Consider the following 17,577-nt stretch of genomic DNA (forward strand, 5'->3'; position numbering starts at 1 on the left):
CATTTCCTGTTATTTCTATTTGCATACATCACAGTTCAAGTCAATGGAACTGGCCAATCTTGGATGAACTGCATCTTACCTAAAAAGAAGCTAAAATAAACATTTTCTTTTACAAATTAATTATTTTGGGTAAATTGTGAAAATGACAGAAAACTGGCTAATGTAACATATTTGTTACTTACAAGCTTGATTTAGAAGCAAGTTATGTTATATAAACATTATGAAAGAAAAGGCTAAAAATCTTAATTACTAGAGTTTATTTTGATCTCTCACTGAATATCTGTTGCATGATATAGTCTTGATATTGAAGCTATAGATTTGGAATTCCTGGTTCTATTATTTATAGTTTTAATTAAGTATAAATCACTGTATAACACAAAACACTGTATATTTTTATATGTTCAATTCCTCACATATCATCCTTAAGAAATTTTTAAGAATTAATAATTGTGCATAAAATGAGAAAATAATCATTTGTGCTTAGTGAATGATCTGATGTATTAATAAACACTTTGCTAATGTCATATGTTGCCAAAGGACAATTTTAAATTAATTATATAATCATGTCTAACATTTAATCATAGTGATCTGCTTTCTGTAACATTATCAACTTTAAATGGGGGAATAGGTCCTTAATTAAATACAAAAAATTTAAATTTCATGTGAGGCTCAATTTTTCTGGTCTTAATTAAATAAAACCTGGGTCAACTAATTTTAACTTAGCACTAACTGCTAAAATATTGAGATAGAAACAGTTTCTTTATGATTTATTATTGTAAAAGGGCACTAATCCCTTGCTTAGTATCGTAAATTGCTATGTAAACTCCCTAATCCTGCTTGGAATTCAGCATAAGTATTTACTTTTTTTAAATTTATTCACTCACTTTGCTTGGTTCTAAAAACTGTAAAACTATTGCTGAAGCTGTGTTACATGCATGTGTTGTATGCTTAATCTTCTCAAAAATATGTATCTTTGAGAGAAGATAAAACTTAGGCAAACGAATTAATCCACAGGGAAATAATCCTGAGTTAAATAATACATCAATAATTAATATAAGAAAACTGATCACTGCAAATAGGAATTTACAAACAGAGAGGGAAAGAAGATATCCTAAAGGATGGAGACATTCATTAGGTAGTACTCATAGTCATTTACCATGGATGACCATTGAAATCCTCTTCACTTATGCGAAAATACAAAATCCTGCAGTGATGGGAACCGTTTATTGTTCTCAAAATGAGAATCATCTGAGTCATATTACAAAACTGACTTTCTTAATTATTTTTAAGCTTTTCACACATTATTTTAAACTAATGTCAGCAAGCTGTCCAATGATTTATCAGTTTTCTTATTGATAACAACTATGACATTTCTGAGTCAATGCTTTATGTACAATGAATAAAATAACAATTTTGATAGAGCCTCACACCGATTAAATAAAAACCCTCAACAGGTTTCCTCTCATTTAACTTCACCCATCAGAACTCCACTCTATTTTTCCTACAACTTCATGTCATGCAAATTTTCCTCCTCGTGATTTTCTAATCTTTGAACTACTTAGACATTAAGAATGTTTCATGTTCACAATCTCAATTCTAGGGAAAGCAAAAAGTTCTAAATGAGTATTTTAGGAGTCTTTCACATGTCAAAAAAGGAAACCTTATATTTTTATATGGTCACTTGTACTTTTCGTTTTTTTCCCTCGAATAACTAGTAAGTGCTTCTTCTTATTAGACATTCTTCTAAATACTTTAAAGACATTTGCATTTCTAGCCCTTACAAATTTTGAAAAGTAAGTATTTACTAAAAATTATGAGGGAAGGAAACATGTCCAAAGATATAAAACAGACAAGTATATGCCATAAACTTTCGAATCTTGGATTTTGGGAGCAATGTTTTTGATTTGAAAAATTTTCTAAGTTTTATGCTAACCAAAATTTGGTTTTGAAATGTTTTTGTTTTAATTCACAATAACAATTCTACTTTGTAAATGTAATAACGTAATCTTAAAATATCTTGGGTAAAATATCTTAATTTCAGTCCTCACCATTGTATCATAAATTGAGAAACAAAATAATTTCTTCAAAGTGTATTTGAAAACTAATTCTAATAATTGAATAAAAAGTAATGTAATACTGATATTTTGTTTACTCAAGAGAAAACGAGGCACAAATTTGTTAAGAAACAAAGAGAGTTTATTTGTTCTGACCAAAACTTTAACTTGGGTGCCTGGGATTTAGCTCAGCGGCATAAGTACCTGCCTTGCAAGCAGGCAGTCTTGAGTTCGATCCTCAGTACCGATTAAAAAAAAAAAAAAAGTGTAAAAAAAAAAAAATCCTTTAACTTGGAAACCATAACATTGAAGCAGACTTGAACATGTGTTCTAAAATCATACTGATTTAAAACAGGTTTTAAAGACAAAACCAAAAATGAAGAGAGAATTATATCAGTTGTTTGTCAAGAATTTATATTGGTGCAGGCAGGGTTAAAAAAAATTGGTTAGTTAAAAATTTTTGAGTAATTTGAAAAATATGAATAAATCAGTTGTCTCTTAGAAAGGAAGGAGTCAAAGACAGAGTAAATTTTTGAAATAGAAAGGAAGCTGAGAGCCAGGGTGCATTCATCACAGGATTGGAATATTCCACTTTACTGACATCTATGACTCTCAGCACATAAACAGCACAATCTCAGCCCAATGAGATTTCTATACAATGGTGAAAGTGACTAAATAGGGTCAAAAATTCTCCAAAGTAGACATGACTCAGGCCTGGACACTTGTGTATTCATAATTAAATTTTGGAATGTACCTCAGTATGCTTTGTATAATCATTGTAATTTTGTACACAATTTTGATATGCTGTGATCTTAGAAATAGAGATGCTATATTTTAGAAATTATTTAAAAGAAAGAACAACACATTAGACTTGATAGGGCTAGAAATGATGTAGAGATAAGAATATATAATTTATGATTTCTCCACATTAATAGTTTAATAAAATTATACTTTATTGTTGTTTTCTATCCTTGTAAATAAAATGAATTTTCCTATCTATTGATAGTTCACAAAAATCTTACTTTTGGAGTCCTTTATTGAGTCAAAATCTCTGAGATAATCTAAACTCAGTAAGGTTAGGGTTAGGATTTAATTTTGCAATTATTTTTTTTAAATGGTGTTATGTCAGGTAGAGATAATTTTACTAATGCAATGACAAATGTACTGGAATTTAGTTACTCCAGAGTTCTCTAGCTCCAGAAAATCATGAGCTAACACTTGAGAAGAAAGTGATCTAAAATGCATAATTTATTTGCCTGAATAATAATGCAAATGTAGATATCTCTAATGAAACATCAGAAGGATGTACTTAACATTTTGTTAATATGACAGTGGGAGAAAGATGAGACAAAGTGTATATCAGAGAGTCCCAGTAGGATTTAGCCAGGCAAATTATGTATTATCCCTGCATTGTTCAGATAACACTCATCTGATCCTCAATTACTTGTTTTAGCTGCTAAGAATATAAATTAAAGAGATACTTTTTAGGTTTTAAGTGATGAGACTAAAATAAAAAGCACAGCCAGCAATGTACATACATCAAATGTTGCCATCTTGAAAACCATATATAATGGCAGATGTGTAAAATAATATAACCTATATCCAAATTTTCTTTAAAATCTTAAAAATACTTAAACTATATTTTATTTATTTTGTTGATGAGGAGAAAGCTAACTGTTGAAACATTTGCTCCGTGGAATTAAGAATGAGTAATGCCAGATAAATATAAGTGGCACAGATTATTTTTTTCAAAACTCTGAAAGTCTCTATAAGTGTGTTTAAAACCACAGGAAATATACATTAAATGATGATCTGGATAAATCTAAATAGGACTACACTAAATTGTAAATCATCAGATTGGTTTAACATTCAAAACAAAAGATGACTTAAATATTAAATATTAGCTAAGTGGCATACTGTTGACCTAGCATGTACAAGGCTTAGGATATTGTTTTTTTCTTTTAGAGACAGTAAGACACTGTCTCACTATGTCGTTCAGGCTGGCCTTGGGCTCAGCTTTCTGAATGCTGGAATTATAAGAGTGTACCAGCAAGCCTAGCTTGCCACAGGATTCTTTCTCAATGTTCAAAAAATATTTTAAGATAAATTACCTGAGAATGTATTTTAGAGTAAAGCATATAGGCAGGATAAAAAATAAAAGAATCAATGAAATTTCTTCCCATATCTATCGCCTTGTCAAAATTCTTTCTCCATATCGTCCACTAAGTATACCAGACCTGCAAGCCGTATTTCAATTACATAGATTTTTTATGAAGCTAAATTGATCTGCATCAAGGATAATCAGGAATTAACATGAGGAGCGAATTCTTATAGTTAATATATCAACTATAAAACTGAAAATAAAAATATATATTTGTGCAAATTAAATTTAAAATTTCAACCTGCAAACAATGATTGATGTTGTAAGTGTATTAGTTTCCCATTACTGACTCAAAATATCTGACATAATAAACTTAAAGGAGAAGAAGTTTAATATACCTCATAGACTCACAGTTTTAAATCTATGGTTGTCTGGGTCCAAGGCAGAAACATCATGATAGAAGAGCACAGTGGAGCTCATTATTTCATGGCATCTGGAAGCCAAAGAACAGAGGAAGATTCCCAATCAGAGATACACCCTCAAAAGGCAGACCCACACTCGGAGCATCTTCAATTATAAACACCAGTGGATAATTCCGTTAACAACCATGGCAACCCCAACACCCAGGAGTCTCTTTAGTTAGATAAATTGACAAAACTAACTGGTACAAGTTCATCCCTTGTCAACTTGATTACCTAATCGCTTCTCCTTATAGCATACTTAATCTCCAAATTAAAAAAAAAAAACAAGTTATTAATTGTGACTAAGAAAGTATGTTTTTCGAATAATTTTGCACTGCCTTTTTTCAAAACTATAAATTTGGATGAAAGTAGCTACCTGTGCTCATGAAATAGTCTGAGATTTAGACTTTCTTGAAATTTCCTTTGCCGGATAAACTAGTGCATCATCCTTAAATTCCTATTCTCGCAAAATTTCAGGACATAAGGAAATTTAGACAGAACTTTTTTCCCAACATGCTTTGCCTCTAGTCCAATTGCTAATAACTTTTATTTTCAACTGAAATTTCACAATCATTGCACTTGCTGTTCACATCCCTTTGAGCACCCTTTTCTCCTTAGCCCTATTGAGAATTACTCATCAAGCTTTACTTGTAATATTCTTGGACTTCTCTGGTCTAGGTCTCCAAACTTTCAAATTCCTACCATAATCTAGTTCCAGTGGCTTCTGAACCATAGTGTGAATTACAGTTTCAGCAACAGCCTTACTTATCTGATACAAATTTTCTATGTTTTTCTTATGAGATTATATGTGTGTGTGTGTGTGTGTGTGTGTGTGTGTATTTGGATGTATGTATTTATACATATATATTTATTTGTGTACCTTTTATATCTTTTCAGATGGTTGAAGTAAGAAAAAGTATATAAGTATATGAAATCACAGATTTATTTGTTTAAACACTTTCTTGTGGAATGTAAATTAGTGATAATTGTGTTTGGTATATTCAGTAGTATATTCTCAGATACTCAGGGTGTTACAGGCATGCGGTAAATATTGTTGAGTGGATGGCTGCTATAATATATATTCATTCAATTTCATTTTAATTGCAAGGTGCTAAATTTCAAAATAATTCATTTTATTACAAATTTGTATTTCATGACTAATGTAGTAGCTTGACTAAAATAATTCTTTCCTGTTCCTCTCTTTTTTTCTTTTCATCTGTTCTCCTTTCTTATTGTTTTCCTCTCCTCTCCTCTCCTCTCCTCTCCTCTCCTCTTCTCTCCTCTCCTCTCCTCTCCTCTCCTCTCCTCTCCTCTCCTCTCCTCCCCTCTCCTCTCCTCCCCTCTCCTCTCCTTTCCTCTCCTCCCCTCTCCTCTCCTCTCCTCTTCTTCCCTTTCCTTCACTTTCCTATGCTTTTCCTGTTGACTTTTCCAGATCCCAATGCTCTGGCTGGTCAGACTGGTCCGGACCATGCTCTCATAGGAGGAATAGTGGCGGTAGTTGTATTTGTCACACTGTGCTCTATATTTCTGCTTGGTCGATATCTGGCAAGACATAAAGGTATTTTATATCTCTTAAAAGTATTATTAATTTTAGTAAAATATTCTAAATCTAGCCTCATCCTGAAGTATTGTTACATGAGTGTGTATATTCCCATGTAGTCTTGTTTTTGGGAGGAAAGGAAAAGTGAGACAGAGAGAAAGAGAAAGATGAATGAGGTGAAATCTTAAGTAGCATCTTGTTCCTGACCATTCTTGATAATGATCATGAAATATGTCATTCTCATGATTTACGTAAATTATATCAAAGATATAATAACTGACCTACTGTAAAATATTCCCATGTTTTCCTAATATGGCTATAAATGTTTCAGTAGGCCTATAAACAAAAATGTCCACAAAATACATGCTAAATTACAAATATTCAAATCTTACCTAACTCATAAAAAGAAAACAGATTAGTTTCTAATTTATCTCAAGTACTCAAATCCACCTGTATTCTTTGATGTCTTGTTTAAATGCATGAAAACAAAATATATACACTCATATCACTAGGGAAAATAAGTGACTTTTTCAATGGGTCATTGTATTATTATATTGACATAGCTTACTTTTAAAAAGAATTCCCAAAATGAATGGTGAAAACATTTGGCATGAGCATTAACCACATCTCAACAAGGGCTTTGATTACTTATGCTTGTTCTTTGTCAACTATTAAAGAAGTCAAAATTATTACCCATTTCAGTTTGTTCTTTGCCTCTAGTTAACTGAGCCACAGCTCGACGTGCAGTATATAGCTGAGAAGAGAAAGAAAGATTTCAGTGTAGAAGAGTAAATTGTGTGCCTTGTTATATCGCAGAGTATGTTCCAATATGTAGGAAATCTGACAATTCTGCTTCCTATATAAATATAGCATTAATGCTATTTTGCTAGGCTCACCCAACTAACATAATTTTCTTCCAATATCCACAGGAACATATTTAACAAATGAAGCTAAAGGAGCTGAGGATGCACCAGATGCCGACACAGCCATTATCAATGCTGAAGGCAGCCAAGTCAATGCCGAAGAGAAAAAAGAGTATTTTATTTAAAATTCAGGCCACGATTCTGAGTTTTACTTACCAGGCTGGCTGCTGGAGAAAACTGGCTATCATCTTTCAGAAATCATTTCTACCATCCTCTGCTACTTTTATTAACTTCCATACTGTACTGTTCTCAGTAGCCAGTGTATACCAACAATCAGCTGTCAAAAGCATCATTCTTTAATTACTGTATCATCCATAATGCAGGATATTTCTTCTGCTAAATTTCACATCATTGCTGTTTTAACATACAGTGCTTGAATATACAGCCTTAACAATGTTAATCATCTATTTTGATCATGATATTCAGTTGTTTTTATGCATTTCAAAATGTATGCAGATGTCCCTCCCCCACCTTTTTTTCCCTTTAAGTGGTACAGTCATTCGTTTGCCACTGGATGGCTTTCACAAATAGCAGGATTAGGTAAACACCTAATGTACCTAAATTTAATTGAAGATTAGAGGTTTACAGACAATTTTTCTACCTGTCTATCTTTAAACACAACATGTTTCAGAAACATATGCCCTGGAAAATACAAACTGAAAACACTGTATTGTAGTTTCTGGAATGTTTGAGATTATAGTGGTAATGCTGAATCAATTTGCTATTTAAAATATAGCATTTGATAGCAGAAGCCATGTGTATAAATTGCAATCATAATGACATCTTATATAATTATATATTTATACCATTAGTTTATTTTAATTTCATTTACCAGTAAATGGTTCCAAACACTTAACTGTTTGGGGAATTACAAGAAATGATTCATTTATCTATTTGGTTCTGTAATTTATTTGCTCCATAAGAACTCATCTTCCTAAACAAAATTGAAATATCCATAGGGCACAATTTTGAGACATTTTAGTATCTGTATATAGTGCACATAATAAATCCAATTAAACATTATTTGATACGTATTTAACTTTTTTGGCTGTAGGTAATTCAGTCATAAGTAAGCATTTTCTAACGTCCATTATATCCCTTTAGATATTACTTAAACCAATATTATAAGTAGATAACATGTATTAGTAGTTTTGTCTGTATGTCCTAGCACTGTTCAACAACAAATTTTTCTAGTTCTTGTTAATTTTTATTTGTTATACAATGGAAGCACAATGTTATAAGGAAAGGTAATTTTAAGCTAACAACCAGTGCACAGCCTCAGGTTTTAAATTACAACCACAGTTGAATAATAACCTACAAATATACTCTTAGTTTGCTACAAACTTACAAATTTTAATTTGGCAGTTCCAGAGCTGCTTACCTTTGTTGGTTTGCCAAAAAAAAAGAAGTGTTTAAGATATGTTTTCTGTATAAATGAACTAATTCTTTTTATTAAATTCCTGTCTATGCATTTTGTGAGGTACAAATTTATGAAACAGTGAGTGATAGAGAATTTCTGCCATGCTTTTAACTCCAAGGTTAAAGTCTCTTTCTCTGGGTTATTTTGAAATTTTGATGTATTTAACAATTACAAAATGCTGTATTCTTAAATATGGCACAGAGTTGATCTAAAGCCCTATTATATCTTCTAGTAAAATATAATATTGCTAGATTAGTTGCCATTAAATTTATTATATGCTAAAGGATAAAAATCCAGTTAGATAAAAATTATTTTCCCACTTACTAGCCTTGCACCTTTAAGAGGAAAACCAATATGACAAAGTGGTAGCTATCCTTGTGATGTCTGACAGCATGATGGCCTAGGGGTTTACAAATAATATCTGGAATTTATTTTTGAGGAACGAGAATGTTTGAGTACAAACATCATGTATTAATATCAAATGAAAGACAAGGGTGCTGTATCTAAGGTTATCAAAAACGTATAAATCTTTTAAGGACAATGTTAGAATTTTTAAGTTGTTTATTTTTGATTGTTGAAGCATTTATCGTGTTGATTTCTTACAAAAGAAAAAGGACGATGTCAGTCAAGCAGCACTTTTTTCAAAATATACAGAACATAAATAATATGATGTGGTTGAGTGTTAACATAATAAATCATATACAGTATGACATTTTAAGGAAATAAGTCTGCATTGATGTGATTGCATGCTTGTTTTTACAGTTCACTCCATACCATCTGTGGAAAAATGCAATAATATGTTAATATAGTATGGTAGTTTGAGAGAATCAGGTAGGTGCTACTAGACACATTGAAACTAGAATAGGTTTATAAACTGTTCATATCTTTCAATGCATAATCCTTAGAAAGACTCCACAAAGCAAAATTCATCCTGTTAGTGAAAAATGGAAAGGTTCTTACTGCCTAAGTAAATTGTATAAACTGCATCATCAGTTACTATTTAAAGCTTAATTTCAGGATGCACTTACAAAATTGCTACTTTTCATTGATGCTGTATTTACATCCCTCTTCATTTTGTCTATATTCTACTTGGCTCCAACCGCTAAATTGTTGCTTAAATAACTCGATCATTATTTATAGCACTGCAAAAGTAGAAATCCAAAATTGGTTGCATTTCAAGATTTTTGACATTTTTAACCCTTCAGAGTATTATAAAATATCATTATAACTCTTAAATCTAATAAATTAAAATGCATAGGCTTAAATTAAATATTTTCCAGTTAACTGTAGTTCAATTTTAATTAAATGCCATTTTCTGTTACAGGAAAAATAGTTAGCAATGGAGTTGCAGTTTTCTATCTTTACAAAACATTTGATTTTGCAAAAAAAAAAAGAAATAAATTATAAAAATATGGTTTGTTTCCATTCTAAAAAAATCAGAAAAAAATTATGTAAGTTAACCAAATGAGAACACACGTAAATTTTGAGGTCTGAAACGTGCACACTGGTATGCTCATCGAGCCACTTTCTGCCTCCTTTCATGGAGCACAGTATTTGGAGGACTCAGTGGAAGGAGTGTACACACATACACACCCCTAGTAGAATATGGAGCATTATTCTTTACCAAAAGTAGCTACTCTCTGCCAGTGTACTGTTTACAGTGTAAATTGATTGTCCTCCATCAAAAAAAAAAAAAAAATCTAAACACCATTCTTTTTTTCCTCTTTTCCATTTTTTTGAGTGTATTAGGTAGAATAATAATCTATATTAGGAATAAAAAGAGAAGAATGTGATTGCAAGAGTAAAAACAAAAACTATGAGTATTGACGTTTGTGTGTGTTTGAGTGTGTGCATGTGTGTAAGTGTGCATGTATGTGTATAAGAGAGGACGAGAGAAAAACACACACAGAGATTTCAACTTGTTTTCTTTTACTAGAAAAATCAAACAAATAGTTTAGGTGAACTGATTCTGGAGTTAAAACTAGAAACTGGACGATCTCATATTAATTCACGGTTCTTAACCTTTCACTGAAACTCCACAATTAAAATATCAAAGAGATAAAGAAAACTAACTTTCCTAATCACGACAAAGAAGTCAACACCTCATTTATTTTATTTCTTTGTAAAAAATATAAATATCTCAAGTAAGACAGTCTCACTTGTAATTATGTACTCATGATTGTAACAGCATTGAGATTCCATATAGGCACATGTACAGCAGCTGTTTGACAGTGATGGCTCTTCCATGTAACATAGCAGTTATCGTGTGATTTAGTGCCACTTATTGCAAAGTGTTACCAAAGGGAACACTGAAAATGCTATTCCTTTTTCTTTGGACATAAGGATAATTTAAGCAATGACAAATATAAAATTTGACATTGTTTTTTAATTGTGGAGAAAATGCAAACCTCATAACTTACTGCGACTTTCCCATGATAGTTTAAATATTCAGAACTTTTGAAATACGCCCAATACTATTTCCTTTGCAAGTGGTAATCTGTGATGAGTACACACACAAACATATTTACCAATAATCACAGTTGAAATAAGTAGAACACCTAGTAAGATGTACTAATGAGTAATGCTTTTGTTAAGTGGCACAAAGTACACACTAAAAACTATGCAAAATATAGGTAACTACAGTGTACGTACATGTAAGTATCTTGTACTTGCTGTGTATGGATGTTGGAAACCCATGTAATTATAATATGCATTTTGAATACTGGGAAAGAGGAAATCTTAGTGTAGATAATATAATTTGTTTTGAAATATACACTGGCAATATTGAACAATACTCAGTGAAATATCTGCAATTCTATTGCTGGATACTTAATGCAAAGGGATTTAAAGAATCCTCATACCAAGTTCCAAGAATTTGCTAATCTTCATGTCTCACATATTAAAACATTAATCAAAAATGCAACTAATTCAACAAGTTTAAGGTTTTTTTTTACTTAAATATTAATTTAAAGCAAAAATTACTGTTTAATTTACTTCTTCACATGACTACAAAGAGATAACCTGAGTTTTAAACTTCGATTCACACCTATTGAATTTGAAAATATTAAACTATATTTAATAGATTTCAGTGCTTTTTTATAAAAATGAATTTATTCAATAAGTGAGCATAGGGTACATTACTAGTTAAAATTACTGTATTTTAATGGCAATTCTATATTTTTTCTACTTTTTGTTTTTCTTTCACTCCCTTTTTTCCCACCTCAAACATGCCCTTTGCACTTAACCCTTCCAAAGGCAATGGATTGAAAGTAGCAAGAAAATAAAGAGTGTTAAAGGGAACAGCATATAAATATGGGTTCTATAATCATCAGCATTTTTATGTATTGAGATTATTAATATTGAATGCAATAGTTATTGGATATAGCTGGTAATTTCTCTGCCATGCATATTTACAATAATCCTTCTACCTCTCACTTTTAACATGGGCTATGATACTTCAGTATAAATAGAGGAAATAATAATTGCAAGATATCCCAGGAAGCATTACTTTGGGACTTTCATAAGAGTGCACACCCTACCCCTGGGAAATCTCAAAAGCCAACTTCTTGTAGTATATTCTGTGGTGTTTGGGTCTCTGTTTATTTTCCTTTTTTATCATTAACTTTTCCTATAGGCAAAATATGATAATGTGATAAAGATAGTTCTTCTCATGCCTATTTAACATTCCTCTGTAATATAATTGTAACTTTTTAAAAAATTAGATGGCAACACTTTGCAATCCAATCTATTTCATTTAATGTTAAAATGTAATTTTGTAAAAAATGTTGTGTTTTAATTAAAAATCATGCATATGATTTATTTTGCTGAGAAATATTATCTACGAGACAAAAATTTAACTATGTAAAACTGCCTCCATTTTATTAAATAATCCCCAAAAATGCAAAGTATTGCCACAAACATCCACTTTATTTTGCTTGCATAGGCATAATATAAAGTTTTCAACAATGTAATTTAATTATACTAAAAGAAAATGCCATTTACAAGCATATTTTCCCCTAGGAAAAAAATGATATATAAATTTCTTAACTTATGATGATGAATCTATAAAATATGCTTAAAGTTAAAGTAAGATGTTTCTATGTTATATGGTTATGATGCAAATATTATTTGGTCAAATCTTTACCTTCTTTTTCATATATATATATATATAAATTTGGAGAGAATGGGCCCCAATGTGAAAAAGATGTAAAGAAAAAAGCCACTATTTCCCCCTCTGACATATACTGTACATTTCAAAGGAAGTGAAGTTAAAAGATATTTGAAGATTGCAGGGGCAAAAGAAAAACTTACCAGGGCTCAGCACTTAAGCACTTTTCCCACATCCAGGGTCAAAGCAGCAGTGATTCCTACATGGACTTTTAAGTGCAGTATGAAATGCAACATTACGCTTACAAGCAGTACTGTCAAACCTCAGATACTTTCTTTCCTTAGATGCTTTTCCTTGTACATGATACTAGTAGACACTTTTCTCTTTATATTTGCTGTTAGTGCAAGTCATACGCAATAAAATATTGATGTTGGAAACAGTGGTCACTAATTGGTTAAAAACCGTATAAAATGTAAACAGAATTGTTATATCTTTCTCCTTTTTGCTTTTTTCTGTACTCCTAATGTGTTGAGTGACTCTCATAAATAGAAAGAAAATGACCTAGAAATTTTTAAAAATTAGTAATATTTCTCCTTATAAATGTATAAAAATTTTAATCTTTTTACAAATTTATTTAACTGTACCTACTGTACTTATTGTAGATTCAATGATGCAGTTAAGTAGTAACACGAGGATTTGTGAGTTTGCAATTGCTGATCTACTTTCTTCACGTTCAGTTCACATCTGTATTTGTGAATTGGCTGTTTATCTTTCATGCAACCAAAATATTCCCTGAAGAAAACTTCATTTTTCTCATAAATATTTCAACGTACCTAACCTTGGAACAAGTCTGCCATGTTAAAAAGAATTTAAAGACTTATCTCTGAAAATGGTACCCAGAAAAACAGGTGCTCCCAGTAATGTAGCTTCAAAAGCAAAATGTTCTCTTTGTATGACATGAAATTCAGAACTTTTGGAAGGGTATTTTTATGACAGCATAAAGATAGCTTCTGTGCTGCAAAATGATCCACCAAAACTAAGCATATTTTGCATAAATACAATTACTGGATCTATTCTAGTCATTAACATTTTCAAAAAAACAAAATGCATATTGTAATATTAGGTACATGACACTTGCATGTTGATATGCCTATATACTTACAAAGTATTCAATGTGTACTTAGTGACTCTTAAAATATGTCATGTACTACTCTTATAAACATCCTTACAGGGTTCCCATTTGCACTTCATCTTTCAGTAAAGTCTTGTCAGAAAAAAGTTGTCTGATAATTATGTAAAAATAAAATTTGAATTTTAGTTATCTGTTGGACATTACTGAATTGTCTATTCATTTAGCACATTTTGTTACACTTGAAAACATATTGACAAATAGAACTTTCTTTTTTAAGTGACAGGTTATAAAAATTTCACCAATTAGGCATCTTTACGCTAGAAGATTATTTCTGATACCTTTTTTGAAATGCATACATTACCCATTCATTTTTGATTTTTTTCAATAACACTCATTTTCCTATATATTTCTAAAGGGAAGTTTGCAAATTTAAGCAGTAGTAAAAGAAATGTTTTCTTATTTGTGCAACATTCAATCATTATTCTTTGAATATTTGAACCTTGTAATATGCTGACTAAGGGTCAAAACAGTGTTGCTGACTTAGGGAAATTTGCTTGAGATTGCCAAACTTTCAAAACTCTGTAAAGGTAATTTCAAATTCACTATGTATGTTTCTAATGTTGACTAGGAACAGAAGCAAAAATATCTAAACTTTTTTTTTTATTTTACACACTCTAATCAATATTATATATTTCAACTACCTAAGATAATGCAATTAATAATATATACATCTTAAGCTTATGCCAACAAGAATTTGAGATAAGCTTTTAAATTTATGGAGGATTTTCTTTGTGTCTTTGGAAGTTCACTTACCATGAGGTATTTTATAGTCTACTTTAACAGATTTTGTTATACAGGGTAAGCCAAAGGCTGTACAAGAATTAGTGTCATTTGGGTCTGATATTTGTGTTGGACCATGAAATATTCCATTAAAATTTGTCTGTAAATACAAGGCAAGATTTTGTATCTGGTTTGTTTTATTAAACAATGTTATTTTATGTTCAATTTATTTATTTTTTGCCCAGCCACAAATATCCTGCTGTACAGATTAAGAAATGATATTTTATTAATTGCACATTTTAATATAATTTTAATTAATTGCATATTATGTTAATGGGACATCATTCATTACACAATTTAAAGAAAACGATTGCATTTAAAGTGAAGCATTCATAGCCATTTTTTTCTTTTTTTTATGATGCCAACCATGTACTTCCTTATCTAGATTTTAAACAAAATATATATAGTGAATCCATGCTTCCCAGAAGAATCAGCAGTTTTCATAATGGCAGTATTTTATGAAAATTTTCTATAACACTTTAAAATCAAAGATACTCACTGAAAAATTCTTCTTAACTGAAATCACAAATAGTATTTTAAAATATGTGTTCTTAATTATTATTTGCCTAGTTGCTTAGGTACATAGCAAGGGATTGCAATATATGGCAATTCGGGGATTTCCATCAACAGATGCCTCTACATTTGATTCATGAAAATATAAACCAATCACCTGTTGCTATGGATTACTTGTTCTCCATCTTCAGATTATTATGAATTCCTAAGTACTGAATAACAGATATGTTGTATCACATGTCCTTTCAGAAGACATCAGCATTTTAAATTATATTTTGAGTTTAAATTTTCCTGCTATTGTGACGAAGTCATGAAAAAATGGATGCACATGTTGTATTTTCCTTAAAAATCAGGGCAGTTTTTGTCTCAACTTGCCTCTTGGCAAACAATTTTTATTTCAGCCTTGCACCAAACCCACTATCCCTCTGAAAAAACTATTTCCTTCTTGTACCCATCACTACCTGTGATCTTATTGTTATTTGAGTATTTCTATCACATGATTCTATACTTCTTCCACCTAATTACTAATTTCTCAGAGACATGGAAGTAATGTTATACTCTCACTAGAAGGTAATTTTGAAGAAACTTTGAAACTAACACTATATTTTATAAATGAGGAAATTAAGGTTGAAGTTCAAAAGACAACTTAGTGGAAGTATCATATTTAAAATTTAAATACACCTGTCAAGTAACATTGCCTAATTAGTATGCAATGTTGTTCTATTGGCAATACAGTTTACTTTTCCATTACTATTTGCCTAGCATTTTTAGAAGCATTTATCAGAGGCAGAGTTAACCTATATTACAAGAATTTGAGTGTCACCAATTTTAAAATTTGTAAGATTCTGATCATCTTACAGTGTTATCATAGATGAGTGATCAAAATCCAATTTCAATGTAAATTCAAATTAGAGAGATTACTGACAATAAGCAAGAACCAAACCAAAGATTTATTTAAATTGGAGATCAAACAGCTGAAATGGTAGTTGGGAACTAAGTAACTTACTGAAGTGAAACTTTCATGATTTGTTACTAAAGGAAGCTTTTCATTCTGTGGGGTAGGATAAGTATGTTAAGGTATGCATGGCTAAGATAAGTAACTCTTCAGTCTTTTGTACAAACATATCTCGAGCTCTGAAGGCAAATTCACTGAACTATTACTGGAAATTATCTTATAGTAAGCTTCCATAATATTCAAAGGTCAACTTTACAAACAAGATACAAAAAATGTCACATTTTGCCTAATATGTAAATGAGAATCAAGTTAAATCTCAATTTATTCTTCTGGTTTGCTTATATTTATATTCTGTTGGAGCCTTTTTAATATAGAAACGGCTTCTTAGTTCAAGCTACAATCCAAAGCTTACATCAAGGCTGACTGTGTGGGTAAGTGTCCAGTGGAGCCACACAAAACCCTGAACCCAGAAGAATATCCTGTCTGTAGAGTTAAATGACAAATCTTGAAGTTCTAAAGAACATTATCTTTGAACTATGATCTCTAAATGAAGTCTGATGAGACAATAGAGTACGAAAGATGGATCACTCTCACATGTAACTGTACATCTCACTACCTCCTGGCCTTCCAGGATATGTTCTCAGCTAGTTAATCTTCCATTCAGACCCATGAAGATAGCAGCTCTGGGGTATTTGCACAGGTGTGAAAGTTGGAGTCTGGATATCTGTTAAAGGTTTTACTCACCTGAAAAGTAACCCTGTGCCAAAGAGTCCAAAATTAAAATAGTTATTTTAAATGATGGACAAGTGAAATGACAGAGACATTACAGAACAAGTATAAATGGCCAAGGAATAGAATAAAAATACAAAACTTCAGATTCCACAAAACTTCAGAAAGTGGCCATCAAGAAATCAAATAGAAACAAATTCTTGGGAGAAGAAAGAATACTTCACTGTCACTGGGAAGGTTAAATGATACAACCACTGTGGAAATCATTATGGGTACCTTGTAAAATTATAAGAAATAATTCCATTTGAATTAAGTATTCCCCTACATCTTCCTTCTTCGTAGAAGGCCTAAAATCCTCATAGTGTGGTGATAAATGCACACCTATGTTTATAGCAGCAAAATTCATAACAGCTAAGTCTTGGATATAGTCTAAATTTCCATCAAAAGATGAACAGATAAGAAAATACACTGCAGTGTTTACACAAAATTGAGCAAGTACTCTGCCATAAAGAAAAATAAATGAGTCATTTTTGGGAAAATCAATGCACTTTGCGATGTTAATATTAAGTAAAATAAATTAGACATACTATTGTAGCTTGACATATGTGACCCATGCGGAGCCCTGCGTTTAACTAGTGCCCCGTATTTGACCCAGGAAAATGGAAAATTTCTCAGGATATAAGTCCCATGACAAAAGCATAATGAGCTGTACCTACAGGAGAAAAATTAGCCTGCTCAATAAAAAAAGCAGAATACAGATGTCAACCAAAAATTAATGTAAGATTCTAGCAAAATTGTTTT

General features: G+C 31.2%; 1 protein-coding gene across 3 annotated transcripts in view; it reads left to right on the top strand.

The window, feature by feature from the left end:
* Positions 1-14,696, top strand: part of Cadm2 (cell adhesion molecule 2) — a 980,415-nt gene extending 965,719 nt beyond the window's left edge. For all 3 annotated transcript variants that reach the window (XM_063224759.1, XM_063224757.1, XM_063224758.1), the window contains 2 exons: positions 6,049-6,174; positions 7,086-14,696. In XM_063224759.1, coding sequence (XP_063080829.1) covers positions 6,049-6,174; positions 7,086-7,204 — 245 coding nt within the window. In that variant the 3' untranslated portion in view covers positions 7,205-14,696. The remainder of the gene's footprint in view (positions 1-6,048; positions 6,175-7,085) is intronic.
* Positions 14,697-17,577: the final 2,881 nt, after the last annotated feature.

This window comes from Cavia porcellus, unplaced genomic scaffold (genome assembly GCF_034190915.1).
Source record: "Cavia porcellus strain 051 isolate PalLab524CR breed Dunkin Hartley unplaced genomic scaffold, mCavPor4.1 scaffold_15, whole genome shotgun sequence".
NCBI lineage: Eukaryota > Metazoa > Chordata > Mammalia > Rodentia > Caviidae > Cavia > Cavia porcellus.